Below are 12,268 nucleotides of genomic sequence, written 5' to 3' on the forward strand. Positions count from 1 at the left end.
CTTGTGCTCCATAATAGAGGGGATGGAAGGAGGGGAGGGCAATGAATGTAAAGAGGAAGGGGAAGAGGGAGGGAGGTAGGGGCGAGTGACAGAGGGGGAGGGGAGAGTGTCAGAAGAGGGAGGCGAAAGCTGCAGAGGGTAGCGAGTCCAGACTAGGGGTAGGCAGAAGAATCTTGAACAGGTACCTGCCTAGCTCCCCCACATCATTGCACCCTATACAGGTGCCTCTTCTGTCCACCCCTAGTTCTGGCCCTGCTCAGTGAGTCAGCCTATTCACCAGTCACTCCAGCCTTTATACATTATATTTTTGCTTAACTAACTGTATTAGAAACATTTTTTATTTTGCACCGCCTATCTATTTACCCAGTTTTTATTTTTACACTGAACAATGCCTTTAATGCTTTTACTATGGAACTGCAGAGCCAGTAAATAGATACTTTAGGATAGATAAAGTTAGTGAGAGAAGCAGAGAAAATAGCAGTTTCAGATACAATGGGACAGAATCATGCTTAAGATCTATAACATGCTCCAATGTAAAGTTTCAGCTTCTCAATAGCAGCAATGATCTAGAACTTCAAACTTGTCACAGGGGTCAACATCTTTGAAAGTGTCTGCGACACTAACATGCTCAGTGGGCTGTAGGGTTGCCATCTTTTAAAAAAGAAATTACCGGCCATGGTGGGGGGCGGAAAAGAAAGGGGCGGGACGTGATGCCGATGAGGGGTGCCGCAAAAGGGGTGGAGCCATTGGGGAGTAGCGCCATAAAGGGGGCGGAGCCACGGGGAGTAGCGCCACAAAAGGGGCGGGGCCACCGCCTGACGTCGACGGAAATGTAAGTTTTCATCGGCGGGCAGGGGATTTTGTAAATGGTATTACAAATTACCGGCAGCTACATTGCCGGTTAATTTGTAATACCGGCCCCAGCCCTGGCAGGTGTTTTACCGGCTAGGCCAGTAAAATACCGGCCGGGTGGCAACAAGAAGCAAGCTTATGTCGTTGCAAATTAACAAGCAGAAAATGAGCTGATAATACAGGGCTGATTATTAAATTATGTTGCACTGGTACAGAAGCCCAAAACATAATGTACACCATTTCTAGCCTTTAGTTAAGCTTTAGTTCTCCTTTAAGGACTCACTATAACCAAATGTTTTTGCAAATATTCTGTATTTACTATCCTGGTTAAGTGGTCATGCCCCAGTGATATCCTATAATGCAGAGCTGTCAACCTCCCCCTATTTTTCCATGAGTTACCAGATTTTGTGCACTGTCTCCCATTACTCTTCAGCATTCCCACAATTCGCTGCAGATCCCCCCTGAAATGCTGATTGTGAAAGTTGACAGCTCTAATAATGCCCTGCAAAGGGGTTTAAACAACAGGAGAGCCAGTGGGTGTCATAAAGAGGTTTCTTGTTGGCAGCCTGTGAGACAAAGGATGGCTATATGATGGCTATACTGAGCCAATAATATGTTCATAGAAGCTGAAATAAAATACATTTAATTTGTAATATCTACAAAGGAAAAATGTTACATATTAACATATAAAAAGTAAAAAGGAACCAGCAGCACACTGTATTTTTAACATAGTAAGGGCCAGATTTTGGGAGGCAGCGCCCCAAAGCCACAGTGCTGGCCTCTTCTTGTGCCCCCGCCCATGCATGGTCCTAGCGCTGGCACCGCTCGGACCCTCCCCGCGCAAAGCATCCAAGCAATGGGGAGCTTTGAGTCCCCAGTGCCCCTTAGGGAAGCAGTTGGGCGCCATGCCGCCCCTAAAGTTTTGCCGCCCTAGGCCCGGGCCTTTGTGGCTTTGCCACATATCCGGGACTGAGTATAGTGGCCATTTAAGGAAGTCATTAAAGGATTTTATATGAGACATCTCCTTAACGAATAATGGATTTTGCTAGTGTATAATGATGCACGGATGGCACCATAGTCTTCCTCCCATAACATCAGCTAATGTCAGAAAATGTCAAGAACTCTAATAAGAGAAGCCATTTTTCAGTGCCTTCCATCTATGTTATTGTTGCTAATTAAAGAAGAGCATGCAAAAAAAAACAGAAACTATGACGCTCGTTTTCCCGAATAACTCTTTCTATGGAATGAAAAAAAGTTAAATGATCATAGAAGGAAATTAGTTTCCAAGCTTTATAGGGAATAAAAAAATGTTTGCATAATGAAAGAAAATAAAATTATAATCAGCTTTCCAGTCTGCAAAATTTCAGTGGCTTTGGTTATTTGTAGAGGTGATTCCATTAAACAAACAGTTTGTCCTTTCTCTGGTTTTGCCTATTAAACAGGAAAATATAGAGTTTAACCTTTTATTGGGTGACATTTGCCTGAGGGTAACAGTTGTTTGGCAGTATGCTTAAAGGGGAACTCCAAGCACAAAGAGGTTTGTTTTTTTTTTTGTTTTTGTTTTTTTTTTTGCATAATGGAAGAAAATATAATTGAAAGTAACTTTCCAATATACAATTCTGATACATTTGCAATGGTTTTATAATATGAATCAATGTTGTTGCTTTTGAAAGCAGTTTGTTTCCATTCTCTTGAATCTATGTTGCAAGACCTACAGAAGATACACATTGTGTGAAAGGGACAGTATACCCCTTTATTCAACTTGAGTGCAATGAATACAGCTTGTGCTGAATTTTGTTATTTATTGAGCATGACAAACTCAGCCCTGACTCCTACACATAGAATGGAGTGCAACCGAGTGGTCTGTGCACTCTTAGACATCTTCACTCTCTATCAAAAGGAGTATAACTGGAAGCTACATAATTATAGTTCACTGTATAATACACACCCTATTTCTTGATTGCTCTGTGTTGCCAGTTTATGGATAGAATTTTGCAGATCAGCAAGCATTATTACAGTTCCTATCCATTTAAATGACTTAGTGGGAATTTCTATTGTTTTGTATTTGTTGTTGCCACTTGTGTTGCTTGCACTGCCTGCCTAGTAGTTATGTGTGACTTACTACAGGGATTCACACAGGGCTGGACTGGGAGGAAAAATCAGCCCCGGCTAAAGTATCAAAGCAGCCCATGTAATCACGACCATGTATTCATGATATACAGTATATTTCCAATCCCAGGGTTAACTAGAACTAGTGTTTATTAATAGATATTTTAAGAGTCCATTACCATATAATCCCCGGCAATATTATACACCCTATGTGCTGGAACTGGCACTTGCAACAAATATCTCACCCTAGTTTCTATCACAACTTTTCTATCAGATACATACAGTATATTCTAAATTTTCCTTTGTGTGCCCCCAGCTAGACCATGCACCCTGGCAGATAAGAGGACCTTAATTACCATGTGCGTCACAGGGCAAAGCGGCCAATCTGGCATTTGCCCGAAACCACAGATTGCCAGTCCGGGCCTGGATTCACACCTAGTATAACTCGCGCTAAAGTTGACGCACGGCGTCCTGACGCTGCGTCCTTACGTTTGGCGCCAATCTGCCCCTATTTATCCTTGTCGGAAAAAGCAAACAGTGCTTGGTGATTATTTTCCTTGCTCCTGAACTTTTGCTGTTGTACCTATCTTTGAACTTGATTCCTGGATTTTGACCTCGGCCCATTTCTGACCACCGCTTGACTTCTGCCTGCCCATCGACCCTGCTTGTTTTGACTACCGCTTGTACTCCGCCTGCCTTCTGACCTCGGCCTGTTTCTGGTTTGCTTGAACTCCGCCTGCCCTTCGATCTCTGCCTGCCTACGGATTCTTCTTTACTCTGACACGGCCTGCTACCACCACCTGTGAGCTCCTGCTGTACACTAAAGCAGTTTTAACTGCTAAGCTCTTCTCCAGTGGCTCCTACCCTCCTGACAGTCCTGACAGAATCACCAAGCCAGAATGGAGCCGTCAGAAGAGTTGCCAACTCTAGTCGATCTGTCTCAACAGATTGCTGCTCTGACCCACGTTGTGAGGGATCTTCGAGGAGACTATCAGAATGTCCAAGAACAACTTCAAGACATTCGGATGTCCACTGCTGCCTCGCCTCCTTCCTCTTCGGGACAGTCGGATTCGGGAACTGCAGCTGCTAGTGCATCACATGGGGAACCCAATGTAGCGATGCCCGACAAATTTTCTGGCGATCCTAAGACTTTTAGAACTTTTATTAATGGTTGTCGCCTCCTCTTTACCCTCAAGCCCCACTCTCATGCCACAGATCAGATCCGAGTGGGGGTTATGATTTCCCTTTTGCAAGGACAACCACAAGCCTGGGCCCATCGTTTGTTGGAACAGAATAGCCCTCTTCTTGCCTCCACTGATTCCTTTATCCAGGCGTTATCCAAGATCTATGAGGATCCTCATAAAGTAGAGACTGCTGAAGCGGCTATCAGTAATTTACGTCAACTCCGTAGACCTGTGGAAGAATACGTGACGGACTTTCGTTGTTGGGCACCAGACACCTTGTGGAATGACAGGGCCCTCCGGCATCAGTTTCGCAAGGGTTTGTCCGATCAACTCAGGGATGAGTTGGCTAGAGTGGGTCTTCCTGGTTCTTTGGAAGAGTTGATTCTTCTTGCCATCCAGATTGACAGAAGATTAAGGGAGAGACGTCAGGAAAGAGGATCCAGTATGCCAAGTCAGGCATGGGGCCATGAATGGGTGCTTCCTACAGCTCCTCCTCCAGTCCTTGTTTCTCCTTCTTCTGATGGCGAGCCCATGCAAATCGGGGTGGTACGCTAGACCCTGTCCACGGAGGAAAGACTGCGACGAAGACGGCTGAATTTATGTCTATACTGCGGTCTTTCTGGACATTTGTTAAGGAATTGCCCCACTCGACCCAATGGTAATTTCCTCTCACAGCAATCTTCTAATACTCCCTTGGTTCCCTCTCTCCAGTCTTATGTTCTTCTACATCTCTCTTTGCAGTGGAACCAAAGAAAGATTGAGGTTGATGCCGTAATCGACTCCGGAGCTTGTGGGTGCTTCATAAACCAAGACTTCGCGAGTCAATACAAGATTCCTTTTATTTCCAAGGCCCAGCCAATACCTGTTAAAATGGCTGATGGTAATTTTGTTTCTTCTGGTTCTGTTTCTCAAGAAACCCCATATATTTTGGCTTCTTCATTAAGAGGTCACTCTGAGTTAATAAAGTTTGATGTGATGGAAAACCTTCTTTTTCCCGTAATTCTTGGCATTCCCTGGTTGAGGGGTCATAATCCAACTATTGACTGGCAGGCTGGAACAGTTTTCTTCAACTCGGATTACTGTCGTTTGAATTGTTTTCCTCCAAAGATGCTGGGTGCAACCATTTCCGATGATGAACTTCTCCAATTTGTCCCAAAAGTCTACCATGAATTCGCTGATGTCTTTAACAAGAAAGCGGCTGACTCACTTCCTCCCCATAGGAGTTATGATTGCCCGATCGATCTTCTCCCTGGCGCATCCATCCCTTTTGGAAGAATATATCCTTTATCTGAGCCTGAGTTAGCTACTTTAAAGGACTATATTGATGAGAATCTGGCTAAAGGCTTTATACGTCATTCTTCCTCTCCTGCCGGTGCAGGTATTTTTTTTGTCGAGAAAAAAGACCACTCCCTAAGACCCTGCATTGACTTTCGTGAACTCAACAAGGTGACAATTAAGAATCGTTACCCGTTGCCGCTCATTTCTGATCTTTTTCAAAGACTTGGTCGTGCTACAGTTTTTTCTAAGTTAGACTTGAGGGGTGCTTACAATCTGATTCGAATACGTGAAGGGGACGAATGGAAGACTGCCTTTCGTTCCCGATATGGACATTTCGAATACACCGTCATGCCCTTTGGCCTTTGTAACGCTCCTGCCACGTTTCAATATTTTATCAACGATATTTTTCATGACTTACTGGATCAATTTGTCATCGTATACCTGGATGATATTCTTGTTTTCTCCAATTCTTTAGAAGATCATCGTTCTCATGTGAGGGAGGTTCTGCTTCGTCTTAGGAAACATCTTCTCTACGCCAAAGCTTCAAAGTGTGAGTTTAAGAGATCTCACATTGAATTTCTAGGATTCCGAGTTTCTAGTCAAGGTTTCAAGATGGACACTAAGAAAGTTGAGGCGATTATTAACTGGCCACCCCCGAATGACCGAAAAGGGGTTCAACGTTTTGTGGGATTCGCAAATTTTTATAGAAGGTTTATCAATAAATTCTCTTCCATCATCAAACCTCTCACAGATCTTACAAGTTGTAAAATTAAATTTTCCTGGTCCCCAATTGCTCAACAAGCCTTTGAACTTCTTAAAAGACTTTTTATTTCTGCTCCCATTTTAGTCCATTCCGATGTTTCCAAACCTTTCGTTCTTGAAGTGGACGCCTCTGAGGTAGCTATTGGAGCAATTCTTTCACAGCGAGCTGACCCCAAAGACAACTTACATCCAGTAGCGTTCTTCTCTAAGAAGTTAACTCCTACTGAAAGGAACTATGATGTTGGAGATCGTGAGTTGTTGGCGATTAAAGGTGCTTTGGTAGAGTGGCGTCATTTATTGGAAGGAGCTGTCCATCCTTTTATCATTTTCACTGACCATAAGAATCTGGAATACTTAAGATCTGCAAAGCGTTTAAATCCTCGTCAAGCTAGATGGGCACTCTTTTTCTCTCGTTTCCAATTTCATATTACTTACAAACCTGGGGCCAAAAATGCAAAGGCTGATGCCCTGTCCAGAGTTTTTCCGGTGGAGAAGGTGTCCATGGTTCCTGATACAATTCTTCAGTCTGGACATTTTTTACTTCTGCAGTCTTCTTTTATTGATCGTCTAAAGAAGGTTCCTCAAGCTCCAACAGATTATCCTGGTGTTGAAGATATTTTTGCTCAAGATGATTTACTTTTGAGGAACAATAAGTTGGTGGTTCCACCAAATCTTCGGGTGGAGGCCTTGAGAATAGTTCACGATCATCCTTTAGCTGGGCACACTGGTATTCGAAAGACCTTAGAATTGGCCAGACGTCTCTTTTGGTGGCCCTCGTTAATAAAAGAATGCACTGCTTATGTGCGATCGTGTGAGTCCTGTGCTAGATCCAAGTCTTCTTGCAACAAACCTGTGGGTCTTCTCCGTCCCTTGCCCCTTCCTGAGAGACCTTGGAGTTCTATTTCCATGGATTTTATCATTGAACTGCCTCCATCTAATGGGTGTAATACTATTTTTGTGGTTGTCGATCGCCTTACCAAGATGGCACATTTTATCCCTCTTCCCCGGCTCCCCTCTGCTGCCATGACTGCGGATGTGTTCATTAAAGAAATAGTTAAATTACATGGTCTTCCTAAAGAAATTATTTCTGATCGCGGTACCCAATTCACATCAAGGTTTTGGACTGTGTTGTGTAAATCCCTTGGTATCTCTTTGTCTCGTTCTTCAGCCTATCACCCACAGACCAATGGGCAGACCGAGAGGACTAATCAGACGCTGGAGCAATACATTCGTACTTTTTCTTCCTATTTGCAGGACAATTGGGTGTCACTTCTTCCATGTGCTGAGTTCTGTTATAATAATTCTATGCACTCTTCTACTGGCCAGACTCATTTCTTTTCTAATCTGGGTTTTCATCCTATCATGTTTCCAGATGTCCTTTCTGAGGTGACCCTTCCTGCATTACAAGATCGTTTGGAGTTTCTTAAACAAAATACGTCTTTTTTGAAGGAACAGATAAGTAAGGCTCAACAAAATTTCAAAACTTTCGCAGACAGAAAACGGGGGAAGGATCCTGAATTCAAGAGTGGTGACAAGGTTTGGCTCTCTTCTTTGAATCTTCGGCTCGCCACTCCTTCCAAGAAGTTGGCTCCAAAGTTTCTGGGTCCATTCGTTATCAAGAGGGTCATTAATCCTGTGTCCTTTGAATTAGAACTTCCTGACTCTCTTAAAGTATATCCTGTGTTTCATGCTGCTCTGCTTAAAAAATTTGTGCCTAACATCTTTCCAGGTCGTGTGTCTCCACCTCCTCCAGTTATCAATTGTCAAGGCGAGGCTGAGTTTGAAGTGGAAAAGATCTTGGACTCCAGAGTTCGTGGCAGAAGGTTGCAGTACCTCGTCAAATGGAAAGGTTTTCCAAATGAAGAGAATTCCTGGGAACCAAAGAACAATGTTCATGCTCCGAGGTTAACCACAGCCTTTCATAGGAAATATCCTGACAAGCCTGCTTTTGACGTCCTGAGGCCGCCCCTCAGGGGGGGGCAATGTAAGGTACCTTTGGTCGCAGCTCAGTCTTCTCTTGGGCGCAGGCGCAGGGGTGTGCAGGGTTCTGCGCATCCTTGGCATCTGTTTCCGGTCGCGGGCGCGCTAAAGTTGACGCACGGCGTCCTGACGCTGCGTCCTTACGTTTGGCGCCAATCTGCCCCTATTTATCCTTGTCGGAAAAAGCAAACAGCGCTTGGTGATTATTTTCCTTGCTCCTGAACTTTTGCTGTTGTACCTCTCTTTGAACTTGATTCCTGGATTTTGACCTCGGCCCGTTTCTGACCACCGCTTGACTTCTGCCTGCCCATCGACCCTGCTTGTTTTGACTACCGCTTGTACTCCGCCTGCCTTCTGACCTCGGCCTGTTTCTGGTTTGCTTGAACTCCGCCTGCCCTTCGATCTCTGCCTGCCTACGGATTCTTCTTTACTCTGACACGGCCTGCTACCACCACCTGTGAGCTCCTGCTGTACACTAAAGCAGTTTTAACTGCTAAGCTCTTCTCCAGTGGCTCCTACCCTCCTGACAGTCCTGACACATTAGTGGGCTGTTTTCATCCATTGACTTGGAGTGTATGATTCAGATCTTTCTGCTTGCGTTCAATCAATATGTACATTATGAATGAGAGCTAAAAATGTGTACAGGCTCAACATCGATGCTGTAGCACTTACATAGTAACATAGTAAATTAGGTTGAAAAAAGACAAACACAAAAGTTCAACTTTTTAGGTCTATATACAGTATAACCTTCCTAACTGCTATTTGGTCCAGAGGAAGGCAAAAAAAAAACATTTGAAGCCTGTTCAATTTGCCTCAGAGAGGGAAAATATTCCTTCCTGACTCCAAGATGGCAATCGGACCAGTCCCTGGTTCATCTTGTACTATCTTCCATAACCCTGTGTTCCATCACTTACTTATTTTTAGAGAGCTGCAACTTGATGATTTTCACAGCCAAGCATAAACCTTTTGCATGGAGCCTGATGGCTGTCCCTGAAGAGTGGGCACAACACGTGCTTGATAAATAGAGCTACATATGCTAGAGCTACATATTGTTTCAAACTACACAATTCTGTGATCAATGTTCTTTTCTTCTTCTTATCCTAAAAGGGGTTTCTTGCCTTAAAATTACATTTTAGTATGATGTAGAGCAGTGCTGTCCAACTTCTGTGGTACAAAGGGACAGAATGTTTCAGGTGGAGGGCCTATAATGGAAGCCAGTGTTAACCACTCCCTCTTTTAAACCACACACTCTTTTAAACCACACTCATGTTATCACAAGAACTTTTGAGACCATGTCCACATTAACTGTGATAACACATCACAAGAACAAAATGGTTGGTGCTTACTGCAGGGATATTATTCATATGTGAAAAATGTAAGTCATCCCCTTAAATATATCATAAACATACCGTTTAATATATATGCTGCCTTCTCCCCTGTGGATAACACAGCAACCCCCAGCACATTATTAAACACCTTAGGGGCCCCTAACAACAATTTCCAAACACTAACAAACCCCCTGAACAAATCCTATCGGGCTCACGTCCTACAGGGTACAGAGTAGGGCAGGCAGAGTATGGCACATACAGGGAACATAGGACAGGCAGAGTATGGCACACACAGGGAGCATAGGGCAAGAAGAGTATGGCACACACAGGTAGCATAGAGCAGGCAGAGTATGACACATACACAAGGAGCATAGGGTAGACAGAGTATGGGACACACAGAGCATAGGGAAGGCAGAGTATGGCACACACACATGGCATTGGAAATGCAGAGTACAGCAGGAGACAGGGAAACTTATCCTATGGACAGTTCATACTGTGCTACATATAGAGACATAATACTGGTGCCCCCCAGCAGTTTGGCTGAGATTTGAACAGGTAAACAATGTGGGCACTTTCACTCTGGGTCTGAGGTGTGAACAGTACAGTGTTTTAATAGTGTACTGATACCTTTTAAAGCTTACACAAGGTAAGGAATCACAACAGGCAGACTTTTATGTGCGGGCCACACAAGGGAGGGTTGCAGGCCACCAGTTGGATGGCACTGATTTAGAGAATGATATTCTGAGACAATTTGCATTTGTTTTTCATTTTATATAACGTTACACTTAAGTTATTTCGCTTCTGGTCTGGTCGCTAGGGTCCAACCTAAAGTTGAACCACCCCTTTGAACAAATAATGTATAGGGAGTTCAAGTGGCCCAGACTAGCTTCCTTCAGCAGAAATTTTTCACTTTGGTCATCATTATCAACTATTTATATATTGGCAAATTATGCACAGATTTACTTTGAACAAACAGGGGTCACTAATTTAACATAAAATAGGATCAGAGGGCACTACTCACTAGCTTACAGTCTAAAGGATTTTAGTAGGAGACAGGGATATAGTCCGAATCCCTCCCTCAATTCTTAGTTATAGCCCCTAACATTGATTTTGCATGGAGAATTGTGGGGATAGGCAGTTGTTGAAAAAATAATTCATTGTATCCTTTTAATTAATGCTAAATTATTTATACAGTGCTTGTGTGTCAGTCCCTGCCTCACTCTAAGGTCCCTATCACATTCACACACTTGCATCAATCTTATAAGGAACCTATTAACCTGGCTGTTTGTTTTTGGAGTGTGGGATATTCCTCTACATTGAAAATGTTTTATCCTCTGTTGCAGGTATCTGTTACCTCTCTGGGCACATCCGAATGCTCAAAGCAAGAAACACTAACATTGGATCTCAGGACGGTCTCGTACAGTCTTCATGATGCTACTGAATATCCATCTTTGCCAGTACTGAAAGTGAAAGAGAAGAGCTTGGGGTTTTTGGCTGCCAGCTCAACGTGATGACGGCTTGGTCCATGGTCAAGAAATTGGAAATGCAAAAGAGGCCCTCCAAAGAGAGGGTAGCTGAAAAAGAGATGGAGTACTCACAGGACCTGGGGGACTGCAGTGGGGAATCTGATGAATGGACCAGCTCAGAAAGTGAAGCAGAGCAGCAAATAGGGAGGAGTGGACTGGGGGGATATGGTAACACCTTATTTAAGGAATTGGATATTTCCAGCAAACCCCATCGTCAGCTGTGCAGGTCTCCTTGTTTGGACCATCCTAGTTTCTCTCAGAGCAGCATTCAGGCCCTCACGGACAACCAAATAAAACTTGAGGACGCAAAGAGCAATCTCAACAGGGAATACCAAGCAAAGATGGACTTTGCCTTAAAGTTGGGCTATACTGGGGAACAGATACAAGCTGTCCTTAACAAGCTGGGTGCAGAAGCACTTATTAATGACATCCTGGCTGAGCTGGTGAGGCTGGGCAACAAGGGAGAGTCAGAGACGCAAAGCAGTGGAGGAAGTGGGAGCAGTGGAATCCTGGTACCCAGGGGACCCTGTACCAAAGAGATTGCTAGTCCAGAACTGTCTTTAGAAGATGAAATCGTAGACAACAATGAAAATCTAAGACCTATTGTTATTGATGGAAGCAATGTTGCTATGAGGTATGAGTATGGTTGTAACACTTTTACATTATATAAAGATTGCAATTATCATTCTTACTTTATATGATTGGTAGCATTATCAGATTACCCAGTTTTACTTAATGTTGCTCATTGATGATATACTGAAGTGGCGCAATGTCTCTCCTGGTTAAAAAAAAAACAAAGCAATCAATTGATCACTAAATGCTACCTGCTTAATTGGTTGCTATGGGGTTCTAGGTCAGTAGCAATGTTTAAACTTTATATAACATTACATTCCAAATCCCTATTTTCATCTAGGTCTTGAGTCAGAGCCATTATATTGTATACTTAAAACATTACTATTCATGTACCTGGATTGTATTACATTTGGTATAAATTTCATCCCCTTAAAGTGTTCAAACTCTTGGTGAGAGTATATATTTATACATACACTGAAGTGCAGTAGAAACCCCAATATCTATGGCTACCAATACCACCCAACTGTGCGGTTGGCCTACACACCCTAGCACTCCTGGCACAACATATCTGTGACTCCCATATGTGGATGTTGCTGCAGGCTTGTAATCTATGATTGTTGCTGTGCATATTTTGGTGTCTGTATTGCCCTGTATCCACTTACCCATGTCCATTCCC

General features: G+C 43.5%; 1 protein-coding gene across 2 annotated transcripts in view; it reads left to right on the plus strand.

The window, feature by feature from the left end:
- Positions 1-12,268, plus strand: part of zc3h12b.S (zinc finger CCCH-type containing 12B S homeolog) — a 77,086-nt gene that overhangs the window by 50,744 nt on the left and 14,074 nt on the right. For both annotated transcript variants that reach the window (XM_018232954.2, XM_041574773.1), the window contains exon 2: positions 10,837-11,653. In XM_018232954.2, the coding sequence (XP_018088443.1) occupies positions 11,004-11,653 (650 nt within the window). In that variant the 5' untranslated portion in view covers positions 10,837-11,003. The remainder of the gene's footprint in view (positions 1-10,836; positions 11,654-12,268) is intronic.

This window comes from Xenopus laevis, chromosome 8S, assembly GCF_017654675.1.
Source record: "Xenopus laevis strain J_2021 chromosome 8S, Xenopus_laevis_v10.1, whole genome shotgun sequence".
Classification (NCBI taxonomy): Eukaryota; Metazoa; Chordata; class Amphibia; order Anura; family Pipidae; genus Xenopus; species Xenopus laevis.